Below are 21,176 nucleotides of genomic sequence, written 5' to 3'. Positions count from 1 at the left end.
GAACTACACATCACCAGGCTGTGCTTCTATTTAAGAGCCCTCCCCGGCTCCCTATTACCTATGGCGTTGAGTCAAACCTTCTCTTCCCCACTTTAGGTACCACAACATGCCTTTGTTCAACCCACCTTACCTCATTTTCTTCTTTCCCTGAGCTGCATCTTTGCTCTGGTTGGATGGTTTTTCCATTGTCCCGTTTGCACATGTCAAAAGGATCCCTGCCTTCCCTCTTTTCTTGTGTGCTTCCCTCCTGCATTCTTCTTACTCATCCCTCAATGTCTTCTCCAGGAAGCTGACTCTTCCTTCTCTGAATATCTGCAGACTTCTTGTCAGTAGCTCATAGATTAGTACAGTGTTTCCCAATGTGGGAGGGCATCTCTGATGATATGAGAAGTAGTTGGGGAATAAGGACTAAATAACTTTGAACATGTAGGGAGAAAGATATTTCCAAACTCTCTCTTTTTCTTAATAGATTAAGGGGAAACTTTAACCCTGATCCTAACGGTAACTCTCAGTCTCAGTTTGGATCTTGTACTTTGTGGTTTACACCCAACACTTTCTAATCTCCATTTTTAGTACCACCAACACAGCAACAACTGGCATTTAATAATATATATACTGTTTTCTTTTCATTGCATTTATTTTTGAGACTCCCTTTTATTTATGGCACATGATGACTAGCTTTCCATTTTTGGCACTGCTGTAAAGTTTCTTTCACAAAACAGTAGATTTCTTTAAAAAAACAAGCAAGATACAGAAAATTCAAGTGCGTGATAGTTCAGATATTTCCCAGATATGGTAAAAATTGTGAACGTGGTGTACCGTAGCTGAGGTTTGGGAAACATGAGCACTGTCTCTATGGGTGCATTGATTCCTGTGCTTTATACTTATCTCCCAAGCTGTTCGTAAACTCTTAGAAGGTAAGGATATTTTCTGATTTACTTGACTTCTCTTTCAATGTTTTTATGTGATTTTTACCTTATATTTTTTATTATGTTCAACAGCAAATACAGATCTGGGCATCTAATAGGCACTCAATAAATTCTTATCAATTGATTGATTGATTGATTGTTATCTACTCTTTAGGTACCTACTATCCCCAGCCACTGTGATAGGTAATGAGGTTAAAAATGAATATGGTTTGGTCCCAGCCCTGAAAGAAGTTTACATCGTATAGTCAAGAGAGACAGAAAGGAAAATGGACGCTGATTTGGACCACAAAAGAGAAAGTAGCTAATTCTCCCACAGGCAAAGGGTGAGAAAAATGGGTAGGATAGGTCCTATGGAGGAAGAAGAGGTTAGCTGGGCCTTTGAATATGCACAGAGCACAGCAAGGTGTATGGGGGAGGGGGAGAGTTGGATGGCAGCACGTTCCTTGCAGAGGAAACATTAGTGATTGTAAGGGTTTGGAGTTTGGGGTGGGGAGGGATAAATTGGGAATTTGGGATTAACAGATACACACTACTATATATAAATAGATAAACAACAGGACCTACTTATAGCACAGGGAACTACATTCAATATCTTGTAATAACCTATAATGGAAAAGAATCTTAAAAAGTATGTGTGTGTGTGTGTGTGTGTGTGTGTATGTGTGTGTATGTATATATATGTATAACTGAGTCACTTTGCTCTACACCTGAAACATTGTAAATCAACTATACTTACATAAAAAAAGCGTTTGGAGTTTGGTGTTGGTTGGGAGGTGTAGGGAAGAGGAGCAGGGCTCTTGGTGGTGGGGAGCAGGCCCAAGAGGAGGGCCTTGTGCCATAGCTAAGGTGTTTAGTCTTCACGTGCTGGTGATGGGGAGTGGTTTAAAAGTTCTACAAATGGGGTTAGCCATTGCTCAGATTTTGGCGTGAGGGAGATGATTCTCCTGGCCATGTGGACAATGGGTGGTCCAGGAGGCAGGAAGGCCAGTTAGGGGTTGTTATATGAGCGTCCAGGAGAAAGACGTTGAGGCTAAGTGGGATAGTGACAGGGGAGAGAGAGAGGAGACCACGAATACAGAACACAATTACCTGCCTTTCCCCTGCCTCCCTTTATAATCACTGTGAAAATCCAACCAAGAGGGAGATGCAGGGAAAAATAAATTTACTACTTTCTGGGATTGGCTCCACTGCCATCTGCCTGGGTCAGGTGTGTGTTTATCTTCTCACACCAGTTCAGTTCTCAATCTACACCTCCTGCTTGTGTCAGACCTCTAGGAAATTGCTGGTCACCTCTAATGTCATTTTCATTTTTTCCCTTCCCGTCCCAAGTCAGTAATGACATTCTTCCAAGGAACTAGAGCCGAGTGACTGCCTCATTTCTCTTCTGACCTGCAGGCTGGTACCTGGCTTCTGAGAGATGACCAGACATCCTGTTGCTCCCTCTGCCCCCTTCCCTCACCAGGCAGCTCTCTCCCTTTGTAAAAGTTGCCTCATGTCAAGACCCATCAGCATAAGAGACTATTAATGAGGATGGGAAGAGACAGAGCAAAGAGGAAAACACCACACCAAGATAGAAACAGATCAATAGTGGAGCCTAACGGAGCAAGAGGTACTGAAAGCAATTCACGAGCTGTCAGCTTCTCAACGGACACAGGGTTTCTGATAATCCCAGGTGGACACAGAAAGGAGAGAGATGGACAAAGAGCCCGAGCTGCATTCCAAGGGAAACAAAAAGGAGGCGTTACCCAGCCAAAACTCATCCTCCAGGTTCCCGAAGCCAACGCGGTACTCAGCCCATTTCCGGAAAAAATCAGTTTGGCCATTCTGCCGCCTCTGGAATACCTGTGAAGAGAAAGAGGGGAAATGAAGAAAATGCTAAGGAAAATAAACTCTAACGAATGAAACTGCTATAACTGGGTTTTATATCTGCAGTGATAAAGATTCTCAGATAAGCGCCACTGCAGTACGGAGCTCGGTATTTGCACAGCAGTCATAGGAGATGCTCAGAGCCCTTCTGTGAAGCGCAGGGGCGCTTGATGAATAGGCCAGGGTGTAATGTTGACACTTATTTGCACCCCTGCAATGTTGAAAGGATATGAAGCCCCCAACTAGTCAAGGGAAATAGGCTTGGCTCTCAAATTAATCTTTTTCCGCCACAGAATGCAGTAGAAAGCATTTCTCACCAAAAGAATGGGACCAACTTCAGATCAGCTAGGAACTGTCATCATCCTATTTCAGGCAAAGCAATTGCATATCATTCACTTTCCGAGCTGTTTAAGTGCTAATTTCATTTACCCTCCAACACATCAGCCTCGACTTCAATCTCCAGTTATGCTTTAAGAAGAAGGCACAAATATGTCAGAAACATAAAGGAAAATGCTTCCCAAGAGTGGCTGTTATGAGCACAGCCACCATTTAACTCCATTCAACAACTATCCATTTTGCACTGTGAAAAACCCAGCGCTGTGTGTTGGTGCTAGAGGAGGGATCTGCAGGAGGAGGGTGGGTGGAGGGGCTGGGTTTCCATCTGCACTGCCTGAGCTAATGCTGCTCTGCTTGCAGGCCAGGCTGCCGGAACTCGCCCATCTGCGTAGTGGCCTGTACTGATGTGTGAGGCCATTCGCCAGGCTGCCCTTCCTCTTCTTTCGGTACTGCCCTATCAGACATGGGAGGAGGGTGGTGACAGGAAACGGTGTCTCTCTTTTCCCCACCGCTTCTCCTCCCTGAAAGCTATGACAGCTCTGGGGAAGAACCAGAGAGGCCAGGGAAGGATGGGGACAGGGGTGGCCTTTGTAACTAGAGGGGGCTATCCGGGTTCTGCCCCTCATCTGCTCCGCCATATGTAATTCTCCAATAGAAAGATCCTAATCATCTCTGCATAGAGACTCACCTCCTCCTGCAGGGGACTCATCTCCTCTATTTCTTTATTATTTCCGCAGTCTTCCATCAGGCAAGACCCCTGGGCCTCTCTGAGCCACTACTCCCTTTCCCTCCTGCATGAACTATCCCCACAGAAGGAGCAGTTTTCCTGGGGCTTCCTCACTGGGCTGGGCCACTGCAGCCTCGATATTCTTATTCCTTCCTCTGCCTCACCAAACCTTTGGGCTGCTGAGCAAGGCCCTGAGGACAATGCAAAGCCCCAGGTTGGGCATGAGGGGAGTGGGTGAAAGGATGGCCAGAGGATGGTGAAGTGTGGATGGGATGGGTGCTGAGCCAGGTGGACTGAAGCATCAATGATGCTGGTGGGCATGGAGAACAGCCGCAGGTACTTACAATCCAGCCACCCCCATCGGTCGTCATATCGCAGTACACCTGTAACTTCCGGCTTAGCTCTCCATTGAGGAAGATGGTGTAAACCCCGCTCAGAGTGTCTCCGTTCATCAAATGCTGGGCACAGTCTTGAGGATGAGGGAAGACCCGGCCCCCTGCACAAGAAAAGAGGCAATTTCCAGAAAGGGTCCTTCCTCCCACTATGCATAAGAGCCCCTTGGATCAGAGAACAGTTTAGAAGGTCTCGCGGTACTTCATCAAGAGCTGTAAGGAATCCTCACTGAATCTGTGTATGAATCCTGCATCATCTTGCATTCCCTCTTTTCAACTGATGTTGGGTTTATCAGACAGTACACAGTTTTATGGGATCTGAGGACCAAAGAGCTGGGTTCGCTGTGCGGCTCCGCCATTCACCTACTTGTTTAGCTTTGGCAAATAGCCTGACTTCCTGGCATCATCTTTTTATCAGAAAGATGGGGATAATAAAAATATTCCTCCACCAAGGGTGAAGGTATGTTAATGTACCTAGTAATTGGTTACTTAGGTGATGATTACAGAAGCATGGAGAACAATAAAACACCACGGAGTCCACCTTTCAAAAGAACAAGAGGGATTAAGCACAACTGTCAGCCGTCTTCACAGCAGCCAGTAAGGAATGCCCGAACAAGCTTAGAGTTAGCAAGAAGATGGCTATCTGTTCCTCCTGCAGAATAATCTCCTGATTGCACTAAACAATCAAATGGCCATGTTTTACAGTTCAGTTTAAGTTTAAGGAGAGGGCAGAGGAAATAAATTGCTGCTCATCTTTCAGAGAGAACAGCCCTATTTGTAGAACAATATCTAATTACCTGAAAGAAAAACTTAAATCATGTGTCTTGAAGAGCTTAGCTTCAGGGCAGATTTTAATGTTTAACAGGCAAGCCAGAAAAGCAGAGGTCCCATGGGAGGAGCTGTACTGGACTGCAGGAGCTGATGGAGCAAGTTAAAGGCAGAGCTTGGCACGGGAGGAAAAGTGGTTTGGGTGCTCTATAAATATATGATCTCTGGGTCAATGGAAAGTGTGGTGCGGTTGATGTGGTTCTGCATCCTTGAAGGGTAGCTAGGAAGAGAGGTGGGGTAGGGACTTCATGGGACCTACAGTGCCCCCTAGTGGCAGAACTCGTGCACTGCAGGTGTGACAGAGAGCCCCTTGGAGAGTCAGCCGGTGGGCCAGAGCAAGTGGCAGCATAATGCCACACAAGGGAGATAACGTAGCAACCTCACTGAAGCATCCTGTGTTAGGGAGAGGTTGTAGGGGTTCAGTAGACTTTATGCAAGGCCCCTCTTGGAGATGTGTTAACTCCTCTGGCACAACGACTGTCCAGCTTGCTTCCACACCACGGTCAAGGGTCGCTCGCATTTAAGGTAGTTTAGAACAAGGCACCGCCTGCTTCAGGCATACACCAGGGAATAACAATATATTCCTATAGAACTAGTATTTTACCAAGTGTGCTTTTATTTCCATTTAATTTTTGCAAGAAATGCTAGAGGAAGGCAGATTGTTATAGATTGAAGTCTTATTTTACAGGGAAGGAAACTGTACTCAGAAAGATCGCATGACTTCCTCCATTCACTTGAACTCAAGTTTTCAGACCCCGAGTCAAGTGCTCCTTGAACTCTACTAAAACAGGGGATATAACATATGATACAGTTTACTGGATCTATATCTGTCCAGATAGCAAATGATTAACTAAAATCTATATTTATCTTATAAGCATATAAAGCCCCAGAGGTTAAAGTTACCTCAAAAAGTTCTATGTTCACATTAAATATCTTAACCCTCTCAAAATGTATTTCCTTAATAGCTGCAGAAAAGCTCTCAGCTTTCATCTCCAGCCTGTCCTAGAGCTCGGTAGAGTTCCTGATCCCACCTATTCCTAGAGGGTCCAATTATGTTTCAGGGGTAGGTGTGGGTGAGTGCCTTTTCTCTCCCTGTTGCTTTGGGAGCACAGTGATTATTTCATGGCTTCCAGGCCATTCTCTAGCAGATCTTTGGAGCAACCATCCTGTCTGCCTTCCTTTCTCCCCTCTTTTCTCACTGCCTGAGTTTCTCATTTTAGATCAATACAAAACATGCTTGGTCTTCAGCTCACTCCTACCTTATGCGCTAATAGCCCTTTCTCCTGAATCAACTCAGTGCCTTAAAGGGGCCAGAATCCCAAATTTCTTCCCAATATCCAACATGTCCCCCACAGAACATCTTCTCCCAAACCTCAAAACGACAGCCTCATCCAAATACACATATAAAACCAAATGAAACTTTAGAACAGACAAATAAATAATCTTATACAGGCTTCTTCACATTGATAAGATCAATTATTTAATTTTTCTATTACAGATACTTTCAAAAGGCTCAAACGTATTAGTTGCTTTAAAGGTAGAACTACCAAAAACAAATATAGGAAAATGAGATGATTTGCTCTGGAGGAGAGAAGTTGTTAAATATCTGAAGGGTGGTCATATGCCATGTGTAAAATAGGTAGCCAGTGGGAACCTGCTGTATAGCGCAGGGAGCTCAGCTCTGTGCTCTGTGGTGACCGAGATGGGTGGGATGGCTGGGGAGGGAGGTCCAAGAGCGAGGGGATATATGTACACATATAGCTGATTCACTTCACTGTACAGCAGAAACTAACACAACATTGTAAAGCAACTGTACCTCAATAAAACAAATTTTTTTTTAAAAAGTGATCCATTTTTATAAAGTCAGAAAACGGGAATAAAATCAACCTAAGAAGAAAGTGTGACCTAAGGAGTGTCAAAAGTTCTGATGGGATGAAGGTCTCAGACTGCACCTTGGGAGAGGAGGGGTCGTGTTTTCTTCCTTCTGGGCCTTCACGTTGGACTGGTCGGTGGGGGCGCTCACCAGATGTATGTGGGACTGATGCATAGTTGCTGGGTGTGCTTGCCTTACCTTTGACCAATGGCAAGGCCACCTGGTGGTTTAGAGATTCCACTTATCATAGCTTAGTCTGTGGCAGAATATCCGCAGCGGCAATATTCACATCTTGGGAACTTGGAGACGACATTTACCGTGAAACCACTCTTCTCCACCCGCCTCCGACCCTCAAGACTGTAAAAGTTTTACCTCATACCACCAGTCCATGATCAAATTATTATTCCTTTTCACCTGATGAGAGGAAGTAGGCTCACTAATAGTTCCCAAGCCAGGGACTATTAAAATTCAGGTTCCTGGGTTCTGCAGCAGACCTACTGAATCAGAATGCTGGGGGGTAAGTGTCAGGAATCAGTGTTTCACCAGAGCTCTTCAGATGAGCCTGAAGACCAGCTGGACTTGAACTCCACTCTTTCTCCAGTATGTTTCCCTCTCCTCAGAGAGTGCAGAGGTGGAACTGGTTAGCTAGACTGTGCCCCAAGGGGTGTGATGGTCTGCTTTCTCTGCTGAGATCCATATGGCAGGGTAGATAAATAGACCGAGTGTCTGTCCGTCTCTCACCCTCCTTCCCCTCTTCCCTTATTTTCTTTCCCTTTCTCCCTTTCCTTCTCTCTCCCTTTCCTTCCCTCTCTCTTTCCCAGTAAGCATGTCTTGAGTGGGCTGGTCCCAAGATGTAAATTGAGTGAGAGGGGATATGAGACTCTGTCCTTGAGTTTAAGCCTTGTGTTCCAGTTTTTAACATTAGGTTCTCCTCTGGGGTGGACTCAGGCTTAGCTAATAATAAAGAATACACTGATTCCCAATCTGCTTTGTTCATTGCGTGTATACTGTGGCTTCATACATTTTTAAGAGATAGGGCAGTTTTCAGGCATCCCTAGCTCTCTGGATGTTATACCATCTAATATCATCAAAAACTCACCTTTAATCCTAACATAGATCATCCCAGTAATTTTTCCCAAGGCAGAAATTTTAGGTCGAAGAGAAAAACTGGAAGGCTTTTCTTCCCTTCCCCTTTGATACAATTACTAGGGTCTGGCCTGACAAAGAGGCTTCTTTCCCCCTGCCCCCCGCTTTTTTTTTTTTTTTTTTTAAATGCAGGCTGTGGTGATTACCAAGTTAACAGGAAAGCAATGCCAAGTGATCGGTACACTGAAATGTCTCATGGTTAAGCATCTCTAGATGTAATTGGGAGCGCAACAGGGCCAGGGCACTCACTGGAAGAATTGCTCAGAAATTGGTTTGGGTTGGGCATCCGGAGGCTGAATGCTGAGTAGAGGGAAGTGAGCTATATGACACACAGTGCAAATAGAGAGCCCCCAGCCAGCTGGGAGTGAAGGGAGAGGCTCTTTCTGTCCCTTACTTGCTTTGTGTTCTTGAATGTGGTCTTTAAAGTGGTCAGAGTTAATGGCTTTGGAAAGTGTCTGCCCACTCTTAATGGCCTTAGCATCAGGACTGAAACCATGATATCAGTGTTTCTCTCTGAGAACAACCTCAGCAGGTCTCTCTGCAACTACAGAGAAAAGGGTGCTGCTCCATACTAGCACAGGTGAGACCACCTCTGGCCACCCACACTTACATTTTTTTCACAGAAGTGGGGTTGTGGGTAGCAGGGCTTTGGGAGTCAGTCTGAGGCTGTGGACAGGGAAAAGTTATCTGTTTAGTCCACATGGGCTGTCAGACCTACCACCTTAGCCTCCTTCACAGCATCTTCCAGTTCATTTACCTGTTCATTCTTTTGTGTATTTATTCAACAAACATATAGGAAGTGTCTGTTGGGGGTCTAAATACTGGGCTAACAGATTGGAATACAAGGAAGAAAAAGACACAGTTCCATCTTTCAGGTTGCTCACACTCTGGTGGAAGAAATAGAACAATATAATCCCAAGTTCTAAGTACTCTGGAAAAGAGATAAACATAGGGAGCTATCAAAACATGGAAGTGGGCATGCAATGAATTCTGGGGCTGGTGAGGGTAGGGTGAGTGGCGGAGCCTGGTATGGGGCAGAGATGAGCAAATACTAATCAGAAAGTGCTTCTTAATTTAGGAACTGATGTAGAAGTTAACCACAACTTGGTGGAAGAGAGGTGTTCTAGGTCTGTGCAAAAAATGGCCTATGTAGGAAACTGCAGGTTTAGCCAGGAAACAAGAGGAAGAGCTGGGTTGGATGGATAAGGGAGAGTTTTGGGGAGATAAGAGGGACTGGATCATGCCATTTAAGGAGGTGGACCTTCTCCTGAAGGAAACAGGATGAAGAGTCCTGATGGACTTTAAGCTCAAGTTTTTAGAAAGATCGTTCTCACTGTAGTGTAGAGAACGAATTAGATGAGGGTGAGAGTGGAGGTAAGACCCCATTCAGGAGGTAGCAGTGGGAATCAAGGTAGATAGGTAACAACAGTCTTTAAGGAGTCAATGGAAACATAGAATTAACTGAGCAGTAGACAGCTTGAGTGTCTCTATCTTAAGCAGAGTTGCTGAGGAAGGTCCTAAGCACGGCAGACCACCTGCCTTCTACCCACAAAGGACAAATGCAACAGGCTTCCAAATCTTTCCTTCGAATTTACTTGACTATTCCTTGGATTTACTTATATCAGGAGACCCAACTGCATGGCAGATTAATTGATCACAGACTGGTAGCTTCCAGCCTGGCCCCTCTCTGTGGCTCTTGATTTAATATGGCAAGGAGAGGGTTGGGTTATGGTAAAGCCTCTTACTTGGTCTCTTCTTGCTATTCTGGCTCCACTTGCATCTATTCTCCATATTTTAACCAGAGTAATCTTTTAATAATGTACATGTGATACTATCTCATCCTTTTTCTCACTTGATGAAAACCCTCCAATATCTTCTCCAGTGCAACAGCTCTGATTGCAATGGCCTCCTGCAATTAGAATAAAAACTAAAGTCCTGAACACATCCTATAACTTCCTGCATGCTCTGACTCTGCCTTGTACTCCTCCCACTTTCTCACTGGCTTTCTTTTATTTCTTAAATTTATTTTTTATTTTTTATTTTTTTTGGGTAATTTTGCCAATATTTTTTTAAATTTTATTTTATTATTTTTTTTATACGGCAGGTTCTTATTAGTTATCTATTTTATACATATTAGTGTATATATGTCAGTCCCAATCTCCCAATTCATCCCACCACCACCACCACCACCCCCTGCCCTGCTTTTCCCCCATGGTGTCCGTACGTTTGTTCTCTACAACTGTGTCTCTATTTCTGCCTTGCAAACCGGTTCATCTGTACCATTTTTCTAGATTCCACATATATGCGTTAATATACGATATTTGTTTTTCTCTTTCTGACTTACTTCACTCTGTATGACAGTCTCTAGGTCCATCCACCTCACTACAAATGACCCAATTTTGTTCCTTTATATGGCGGAGTAATATTCCATTCTATATATGTACCACATCTTCTTTATCCATTTGACTGTCTGTCGATGGGCATTTTGGTTGCTTCCATGACCTGGCTATTGTAAATAGTGCTGCAATGAACCTTGGGGTGCATGTGTCTTTTGGAATTATGGTTTTCTCTGGGTATATGCCCAGTAGTGGGATTGCTGGGTCATATGGTAATTCTATTTTTAGTTTTTTAAGGAACCTCCATACTGTTCTCCATAGTGGCTGTATCAATTTACATTCCCACCAACAGTGCAGGAGGGTTCCCTTTTCTCCACACCCTCTCCAACATTTGTTGTTTGTAGATTTTCTGATGATGCCCATTCTAACTGGTGTGAGGTGATACCTCATTGTAGTTTTGATCTGCATTTCTCTAATAATTGGTGATGTTGAGCAGCTTTTCTTGTACCTCTTGGCCATCTGTATGTCTTCCTTAGAGAAATGTCTATTTAGTTCTTCTGCCCATTTTTTGATTGGGTTGTTTGTTTTTTTAATATTGCACTGCATGAGCTGCTTGTATATTTTGGAGATTAATCCTTTGTTGATTTGTTTGCAAATATTTTCTCCCATTCTGAGAGTTGTCTTTTCGTCTTGTTTATAGTTTCCTTTGCTGTGCAAAAGCTTTTGTTTCATTAAGTCCCATTTGTTTATTTTTGTTTTTATTTCCATTACTCTAGGAGGTGGGTCAAAAAAGATCTTGCTGTGATTTATGTCAAAGAGTGTTCTTCCTATGTTTTCCTCTAAGAGTTTTATAATGTCTGGGCTTACATTTAGGTCTTTAATCCATTTTGAGTTTATATTTGTGTATGGTGTTAGGGAGTGTTCTAATTTAATCCTTTTACATGTAGCTGTCCAGTTTTCCCAGCACCACTTATGGAAGAGACTGTCTTTTCTCCATTGTATATCCTTGCCTCCTTTGTCATAGATTAGTTGACCATAGGTGCGTGGGTTTATCTCTGAGCTTTCTATCCTGTACAATTGATCCATATTTCTGTTTTTGTGCCAGTACCATATTGTCTTGATTACTGTAGCTTTGTAGTATAGTTTGAAGCCAGGGAGTCTGATTCCTCCAGCTCTGTTTTTTTCCCTGAAGATTGCTTTGGCTATTCGGGGTCTTTTGTGTCTCTATACAAATTTTAAGATTTTTTGTTCTAGTTCTGTAAAAAATGCCGTTGGTAATTTGATAGGGATTGCATTGAATATGTAGATTGCTTTGGGTAGTATAGTCATTTTCACAATATTGATTCTTCCAGTCCAAGAATAAGGTATATCTCTCCATCTGTTTGTGTCATCTTTGATTTCTTTCATCAGTGTCTTATAGTTTTCTGAGTACAGGTCTCTTACCTCCTTAGGTAGGTTTATTCCTAGGTATTTTATTCTTTTTGTTACAATGGTGAGTGGGATTGTTTCCTTAGTTTCTCTTTCTGATCTTTCATTGTTAGTGTATAGGAATGCAAGAGATTTCTGTGCATTAATTTTGTATCCTGCAACTTTACCAAATTCATTGATTAGCTCTAGTAGTTTTCTGGTGGCATCTTTAGGGTTATCTATGTATCTGCAAACAGTGATAGTTTGACTTCTTCTTTTCCAATTTGTATTCTTTTTATTTTTTTTTCTTCTCTGATTGCTGTGGCTAGGACTTCCAGAACTATGTTGAATAATAGTGGCTAGAGTGGATATCCTTGTCTTGTTCCTGATCTTAGAGGAAATGCTTTCAGTTTTTCACCTTTGAGAATGATGTTTGCTGTGGGTTTATCATATATGGCCTTTATTATGTTGAGGTAGCTTCCCTCTATGCCCACTTTCTGGAGAGTTTTTATCATAAATGAGTGTTGAAGTTTGTCAAAAGTTTTTTCTGCATTTATGGAGATGATCATATGGTTTTTTTTCTTCAATTTGTTAATATGGTGTATCACATTGATTGATTTGTGTATATTGAAGAAGGCTTGCATCCCTGGGATAAATCCCACTTGATCATGGTGTATGATCCTTTTAATGTGTTATTGGATTTGGTTTGCTAGTATTTTGTTGAGGATTTTTGTATCTATATTCATCAGTGATATTGGTCTGTAATTTTCTTTTTTTGTAGTATCTCTGTCTGGTTTTGGTATCAGGGTGATGGTGGCCTCGTAGAATGAGTTTAGGAGTGTTCCTTCCTCTGCATTTTTTTGGAAGAGTTTGAGAAGGATGAGTGTGTTAGCTCTTCTCTAAATGTTTGATAGAATTCACCTGTGAAGGCATCTGGTCCTGGACTTTTCTTTGTTGGAAGATTTTTTTTTAAATTTATTCATTTTTATTTGTTTTTGGCTGCATTGGGTCTTTGTTGCTGTGCGTGGGCTTCTCATTGCCGTGGCTTCTCTTGTGGCAGAGCACGGGCTCTAGGCGCACGGGCTCAGTAGTTGTGCCTCACAGGCTCTAGAGCGCAGGCTCAGTAGTTGTGGTGCACGGGCTTAGTTGCTCCGTGGCATGTGGGATCTTCCCAGACCAGGGCTCGAACCCGTGTCCCCTGCATTGGCAGGCAGATTCTTAACCACTGTGCCACCAGGGAAGCCCATGTTAGAAGATTTTTAATCACAGTTTCAATTTCATTACTTGTGTTTGGTCTGTTCATATTTTCTATTTCTTCCTGGTTCAGTCTTGGAAGGTTATACCTTTCTAAGAATTGGTCCATTTCTTCCAGGTGTCCATTTTATTGGCATAGAGTTGTTTGTAGTAGTCTCTTCTGATGCTTTGTATTTCTGTGGTGTCCGTTGTAACTTCTCCTTTTTCATTTCTAATTTTATTGATTTGAGTCCTCTCCTTCTTTTTCTTGATGAGTCTGGCTAAAGGTTTATCAGTTTTGTTTATCTTCTCAAAGAACCAGCTTTTAGTTATATTGATCTTTACTATTGTTTTCTTTGTTTCTATTTCATTTATTTCTGCTCTGATCTTTATGATTTCTTTCCTTCTACTAACTTTGGGTTTTGTTTGTTCTTCTTTCCCTAGTTTCTTAGGTGTAAGGTTAGATTGTTTATTTGAGATGTTTCTTGTTTCTTGAGGTAGGATTGTATTGCTATAAACTTCCCCTTTGAACTGCTTTTGCTGCATCCCATAGGTTTTTGGATCATTGTGTTTTCATTGTCATTTGTCTCAGGTATGTTTTGATTTCCTCTTTGATTTCTTCAGTGATCTCTTGGTTATTTAGTAACGTATTGTTTAGCCTCCATGTGTTTGTGTTTTTTACGTTTTTTTCCCTGTAATTTATTTCTAATGTCATAGCATTGTGGTTGGAAAAGATCCTTGATATGATTTCAAGTTTCTTAATTTTACCAAGGCTTGATTCGTGATCCAAGATGTGATCTATCCTGGAGAATGCTACGTGTGCACTTGAGAAGAAAGTGTAATCTGCTGTTTTTGGATGGAATGTCCTATAAATATCAATTAAATCTATCTGGTCTATTGTGTCATTTAAAGCTTGTGTTTCCTTATTAATTTTCTGTCTGGATGATCTGTCCATTGGTGTAAGTGAGGTGTTAAAGTCTCCTACGATTATTGTGTTACTGTAGATATCCTCTTTTATATGTTAGCATCTGCCTTATGTATTGAGGTGCTCCTAATTTGGGTGTATATATATATATTTATAATTATTATATCTTCTTGGATTGATCCCTTGATCATTATGTAGTATCCTTCCTTGTCTCTTGTAATAGTATTTTAAAGTCTATTTTATCTGATATGAGTATTGCTGCTCTAGCTTTCTTTTGATTTCCATTTGCATGGAATATCTTTTTCCATCCCCTCACTTTCAGTCTGTATGTGTCCCTAGGTCTGAAGTGGGTCTCTTGTAGACAACATATGTATGGGTCTTGTTTTTGTATCCATTCTGAGAGCCTTTGTCTTTTGGTTGGAGCATTTAATGCATTCACATTTAAGGTAATTATCAATATGTATGTCCCTATTACCATTTTCTTAATTGTTTTGGGTTTGTTTTTGTAGGTCCTTTTCTTCTCTTGTGTTCCCCACTTAGAGAAGTTCCTTTACCATTTGTCATAGAGCTGGTTTGGTGGTGCTGAGTTCTCTTAGCTTTTGCTTGTCTGTAAAGCTTTTGATTTCTCCATCAAATCTAAATGAGATCCTTGCCAGGTAGAGTAATTTTGGTTGTAGCTTCTTCCCTTTCATCACTTTAAATGTATCATGCCACTCCCTTCTGTCTTGGAGAGTTTCTGCTGAGAAATCAGCCGTCATCATTATGGGAGTTCCCTTGTATGTTATTTGTCGCTTTTCCCTTGTTGCTTTTAATAATTTTTCTTTGTCTTTAATTTTGTTCAATTTGATTACTATGTGTCTCGGCATGTTTCTCCTTGGGTTTTCCCGCCTGGGACTCTCTGTGCTTCCTGGACTTGGGTGGCTATTTCCTTTCCCACGTTAGGGAAGTTTTCAACTATAATCTCTTCAGATATTTTCTTGGGTCCTTTCTCTCTCTCTTTTCCTTCTGGGACACCTATAATGTGAATGTTGGTGCATTTAATGTTGTCCCAGAGGTCTCTTATGCTGTCTTCACTTCTTTTCATTCCCTTTTCTTTATTTTGTTCTGCTGCAGTGAATTCTGCCATTCTGTCTTCCAGGTCACTTATCTGTTCTTCTGCCTCAGTTATTCTGCTATTGATTCCTTCTAGTGTATTTTTCATTTCATTTATTGTATTGTTCATCTCTGTTTGTTTGTTGTTTAATTCTTCTAGGTGTTTCTTCTTTAATTCTTCTAGGTCTTTGTTAAACATTTCTTGCATCTTCTCGATCTTTGCGTCCATTCTTTTTCCGAGGTCCTGGATCATCTTCACTATCATTATTCTGAATTCGTTTTCTGGAAGGCTGCCTACCTCCACTTCATTTAGTTCTTTTCTTCTGGGGTTTTATCTTGTTCCTTCATCTAGTACATAGTCCTCTGCCTTTTCATTTTGTCTATATTTCTGTGAATGTGGTTTTCATTCCACAGACTGCAGGATTGTAGTTCTTCTTGCTTCTGCTGTCTGCCCTTTGGTGGATGAGGCTATTTAAGAGGCTTATGCAAGCTTCCTGATGGGAGGTACTGGTGGTGGGTAGAGCTGGGTGTTGCTCTGGTAGACAGAGCTCAGTAAAACTTTAATCTGCTTGTCTGCTTATGGGTGGGGCTGGGTTCCCTCCCTGTTGGTTGTTTGGCCTGAGGCGACCCAGCACTGGAGGCTACAGGCTGTTTGGTGGGACTAATGGCAGACTCCAGGAGGGCTCATGCCAAGGAGTACTTCCCAGAGCTTCTGCTGCCAGTGTCCTTGTCCTCACGGTGAGCCACAGCCAACCCCTGCTTCTGCAGGAGACCCTCCAACACAAGCTGGTAGATCTGGTTCAGTCTCCTATGGGGTCACTGCTCCTTCCCCCTTGGTCCTGATGTGCACACTACTTTGAGTGTGCCCTCCAAGAGTGGAGTCTCTGTTTCCCCAAGTCCTGCAAGCAAATCCCGCTAGCCTTCAAAGTCTGATTCTCTGGGAATTCCTCCTCCCATTGCCAGAACCCAAGATTGGGAAGCCTGACGTGGGGCTCAGAACCTTCAATCCAGTGGGTGGGCTTCTGTGGTAAAATTGTTCTCCAGTTTGTGAGTCACCCACCCAGCAGTTATGGGATTTGATTTTATTGTGATTGCGCCCCTCCTACCATCTCATTGTGGCTTCTCCTTTGTCTTTGGATGTGGGGTATCTTTTGTGGTGAGTTCCAGTGTCTTCCTGTAGATGATTGTTCAGCAGTTAGTTGTGATTCCGCTGCTCTCAAGAGGGACTGAGAGCACGTCCTTCTACTCCGCCATCTTGAACCAATTTCCTGGCTTTCTTTTAATCTGTTGAACATGGCAAAGTTATTCCTCCCTCGAGTTGTAGTAATTACTCTTCTCTAGGCTTGGAATGCTTTTCTTGTGTGATTCACTCTCATCTTGCAACTCCTGGCTGAAATGTCTCAGCTCAAAGAGAGGCCTTTCCTGACCATCCTAGTTGAGGCCAGGGTCTAGGATGGGGGGAGATAGTGGCAAGTGAGTCCCAGTGCAGAGGCAGGAATTTGAATGAAGCCTGGATCAGACCCACTTGCTTATCTTGGAGAGCCTCCCAAAGAGGCAGGAGGCAACTGGGATGCCCCCTGGGGACATAGATGTTGGTGGCAGGCATTTTGGGGAGCTTGTCCTACAACAAGGACACTGGTGCTGGCAAGTGCCATTTTGGAATCCTCCTTCTAGCCTTAGCGCCAGGGGCTTACCCGCCCACCAGTGGTCTGGCACTAGCCTCGGATCCCCTGGACTACACAGCTAGCCTCGCCAGAACCTGGCCCTGCCCACCATGGGCCAGCAACCACCACATGGGTCAGGGCCAGGCAGCCAACCAGGCCAGAGGCCAGTCCCACCTACAAGCATACCCACAATAGTCAGCCCTGCCACAACAGAAGGGCCCACACAGCCCACGTAGGGAGAGCTTCTAGAGTATATAGCTCTGGTGACCAGAGAGCAGTGTGCTGCTGGGCCCCATAGGACGTCTCCTACATAAGGCTACCAATCCGAGATGGGGAAACATAACTGACCTACTTAATACGTAGAAATAAAAATAGAGAATGAGGCAAAATGAGAAGACATAGGAATATGTTCCAATGAAAGAACAAGACAAAACCTCAAAAGAACTAAACAAAGTGGAGATAAGCAATCTACCCAATAGAGTTCAAGGTAACAATCATAAAGATGGTTGATGAACTCAGGAGAGGAATGAATGAATACAGTGAGGAGTTTGACAAAGAGTTAGAAAATATAAAGAAGACCCAAACAGAACTAGAGAATACAATAACTGAATTAAAAAAAAAATACACTAAAAGGAATCAACAGTAGATTAGATGATACAGAGGAACAGATCAGAGAACTGGAAGACAGAGTAGTGGAAATTACCCAAGCTGAACAGAAAAAAGAAAAATAACTTAAGAAAATGAGGATAGTTTAAGAGACCTCTGGAACGACATTAAGTGTACTAACATTCATGTTATTGGGGTCCCATTAGGAGAAGAGAGAGAAAAGGGGGCAAAGAACTTATTTGAAGAAATAATAGCTGAAAACTTTCCTAACCTGGGAAAGGAAAGAGACATCCAAGTTCAGGAAGGACAGGGTCCCAAACAAGATGAGCCCAAAGGTCCACATCAAGACACTTTATAATTAAAATGGCAAAAATTAAAGAGAAAGAATTTTAAAAGCAGCAAGTGAAAAGCAACTAGTTTCATACAAGGGGACTCCCATGAGACTTTCAGCTGACTTTTCAGTAGAAGCTTTGCAGGCCAGAGGGTGTAGCATGAAATATTCAAAGTGATAGAAGGAAAGAACCTACAACCATAGTCTACCCAGCAGGCCTATCTTACTGATTTGAAGGAGAGATAAAGAATTTTATGGACAAACAAAAGCTAAAAGAGTTCAGCACCACTAAACTGGCATTACAGGACATGTTAAGAGACTTCTTTAAGTGGAAAGGAAAAGACCATTATTAGAAACGTGAAAATTATGAAAGGAAAAATCTCACTGGTAAAGGCAAACATATAGTAAAGGTAGTAGATCAACCACTTATAAAGCTAGTAGGAAGTTTAAAAGACAAAAGTAGTAAAATCACCTATATTCACAATAAGTAGTTAAGGGATACACAAAACAAAAAGATGTAGAATATGATGTCAAAAACATTAAACGAGCTTTGCGCAGTGGCAGTATCGTAGCCAATGAGGTTTATCCGAGGCGCGATTATTGCTAATTGAAAACTTTAAAAAAAAAAAAAAAATTAAACGTTGGGGGAGGTTAAAAAAAACACAATGTAGTGTTGGCAAAAGAACAGATAAATAGAGCATGGAATAGAATAGGAGTTCAGAGTTCAGAGACAGAGCCATGTATATATGGGAATTTAATATACAATACAGCACCACGAATCAATGGAGAATAGATGGACTATTCAGTAAAAGATGCTGGGGAAATTGGCTCACTGTATTCCTACTTAATACTGTGTACAAAATAGACTAGATATAAAAATAAATCCAGTAAGTTAATAGAAGGATGTATAGAAAAATATGTTTGTGTCCTACAGGCAAGGGAAAGATTTTTTTAAGAAAGACTTCAAAAGTTCAAATAATAATAGCTAATCCTTATCTAGCACAGGAACCCTGATGGACAAAGGAGAAGGTGGGCCTCTCCTTTTAGGGGTTTGCTTGTCTCAGTGAAGTTTACTCAGCTCTACTCAGCTGTTTCTAAGTAGTGGAGTGGAGAGAAGCCCCTTCAGTTCCCTACTCTGGTGTGGGAAAGTGTGGCATACATAGGAGTAGATTGCGATGAATAGTGGTCATCAGGCTTTCCTTGCCCATTGATAACTATGTGGACTTGCATGATCCACCATCTATTGTTCCAGAACCTAGGGTTTGCCCATTTTCCTTAATTTTCACAACCTCAAAAACTGAAACTTGTGTTAGAGTACACTCTCAGAGTTTTCCTGAAAAGCCCCAGAGAGCAGCTCAGCCTGGCTTTGGAAGAGCAGGGACGGAAGCAAAGGCAGTAAAGAAAACTTCTCATTACCCGTCTCTGGGTGCTTCCGAAAATGATTGTCTTCGCTTAACCTCAAGGTCAAGACAACCAGTTTTATTGTGTTCACTGTCTCGGAGGACAAGCTTTAGTGAGCGCCCTGTTTGCTTCTTATAGTATTAAAATAGACAATGAAATTGGCTTCTCAGAAGATCATTTCACAAAGTCCCTGTTGCTCTGTGGGGAATATTTGTTTCCTCATTTATATTCATGTCTCTAAAAGACAAGTAGACCTTGAATGAAATTTCAGGCAACAGTAAATTATAAATAATGTGTCCATATTTTTTTTCCTCTTCCATACTACTTGTATTTAATTCCCCCCAGAGTCTTGTGCAAACACCAGAGACAAGAGGACTGGAAGCTATTAACATGATAGAAAGAATGAAATGGGCTTATGTTATATGGCAGGAATGCAACAAGGGGAGACATCTTGATCAAAGGAGTTTTTTGAGGTTTTGTGGGAGCCAGTTCTTCCCTTTTTTCTCTCTCTGTTTTATTTTTATTTTATTTTTTTTTAACATCTCAACTTTTTTCTAGACCCTTAAGTAGGCATCTGCTTGAAATGAGTCTCTTTACTTGGCCCACCCAGGACAAGATGAGGGCTTGTCAATGGATGGAGGCCACTATGGGGTCCAGCTTTAAGCTCTTTTGTTCCCTAAGACACAATGTAGAAAACGCTTAGAAAGATCAGCTGAGATCAGCCTGTCCTAAGAATAAGATGCTGGTAAGTGGAAAGCTCAGGTACTGTCAGTGAAGTCAGAAAGGATGCCAGTTATTAGAATGAAATTAGCCTCTAAATCCATCAGCCCTGGTTTGCTGTAACATAGGATGCTCTGGTGTTCCTCAGCCCTCTTGCCCAGCAGGAGTGATTCATGGGGTTCAGATCAGCAGGCCTCCAATCTTTCGAGTACGTGAAGATACTCTGCTCTTTGTTTTTGTTTCTTTCTCTTTCTCTCCCTCTCTCTCTCTCTCTCTCTCTTTTAAGCAAGTGACAGGATCCTGCAGATGGAGCTTGCAGGGTGCACCACGTGGCTGCGGGGGTGTGAGGGGAATAAGCACTGGTCCTGATGGAGGGGCAGGAAGAGGATGGTTTGGGATGTGCTGAGTGTCGGGGGTGCTCAGAGAAGAGCAGAATCAGACCTGAGGTGCTGCTGCCCCAACCACTCTTCCCAGAGGAAGCCCACTCTCAGGGCATCTCAGGAGATATACGGGCAGACAGGGGAGTTCTGGGATGAGAAACACCTGGGCGCCCAGGTGCCGGAGGCCTCTCTTTTCCCAGACTCCTTGTAAAGGAGTCTAGCTCATGCCACCTATCAAGTAAACCCCAATCCTTCTCGAGAACATCTCCACACCCATACTTAGGAAGCTGGTACCCTTGTACTCTCTTCTTCTTTAATAAAATTTGCTTTTTTGGTGGGGGAATTGGAGGATGGGGGTAGAAAAGGGGGAGGGCGTGACACAGGCAATGAGGACTCATTAATATTGGCATGCAAATGACTCTGTAGGCTTTGTGTAATTTATTCAGGGAAATTTGCGTGTGGGGTGGCAGAAAGAGCCTGCAATCAGAGGGACGTTGGGCATCATACTCTGCAGGCAGTACCTTTTTGCCTGTGTCTTCCCTTTGAAGGATACTGAGAATCCTCTCCTCCTAGAGCTTTCTTTAACCAGAAACCCCTCTTCTGTGCTCTGCAGCTGGGATTTAACTATTCCACTCAGCCACCATTTATTATGTCTGCTATGTGCCAGGCTTTGTGCAAGGTGATGTCACATGCATTACTTCTGTCCCTGAACTTTTCATTCTGTAACTGGTCATTTCAAGGGGTTCTGATAAATCTCCAAGACAAAGCCAGCAGGGTTTGGTATGCATCAGTGATTGAGATTTGAATTTGAGCTTTCCAGTAAAACTCTGTGAAAACTTCTAAACGTGGACCCATCTTTGCCATGTACCACTGTAGTTGTAGTAGCAAGTCCTTCTCTGATTCCCCAAACTGCTTGGAGCAACTCGGGCAGTAACTTACACTGATGGTACAGGCAAGTGGGCTCTTCAGTGTTCTCCTTTCCGA

The 21,176-nt window shown here is 42.6% G+C and overlaps 1 protein-coding gene and 1 long non-coding RNA gene across 5 annotated transcripts in view; one reads left to right on the top strand and one right to left on the bottom strand.

The window, feature by feature from the left end:
- The window catches only part of TNR (tenascin R), a 425,185-nt gene that overhangs the window by 16,159 nt on the left and 387,850 nt on the right, over positions 1-21,176 (bottom strand). For both annotated transcript variants that reach the window (XM_082363712.1, XM_082363711.1), the window contains exons 19-20: positions 4,203-4,354; positions 2,675-2,771 (exon numbers count right to left, since the gene is read on the bottom strand). In XM_082363712.1, the coding sequence (XP_082219838.1) occupies positions 2,675-2,771; positions 4,203-4,354 (249 nt within the window). The remainder of the gene's footprint in view (positions 1-2,674; positions 2,772-4,202; positions 4,355-21,176) is intronic.
- The window catches only part of LOC309604675, a 426,266-nt gene that overhangs the window by 143,799 nt on the left and 261,291 nt on the right, over positions 1-21,176 (top strand). The window lies entirely within an intron of this gene.

Source organism: Balaenoptera borealis (assembly GCF_965194805.1).
Source record: "Balaenoptera borealis genome assembly, chromosome: 1".
Taxonomy (NCBI): domain Eukaryota; kingdom Metazoa; phylum Chordata; class Mammalia; order Artiodactyla; family Balaenopteridae; genus Balaenoptera; species Balaenoptera borealis.
Note: the sequence above shows the minus strand (reverse complement) of the source record. Positions and strands in the feature narration are given on the sequence as shown.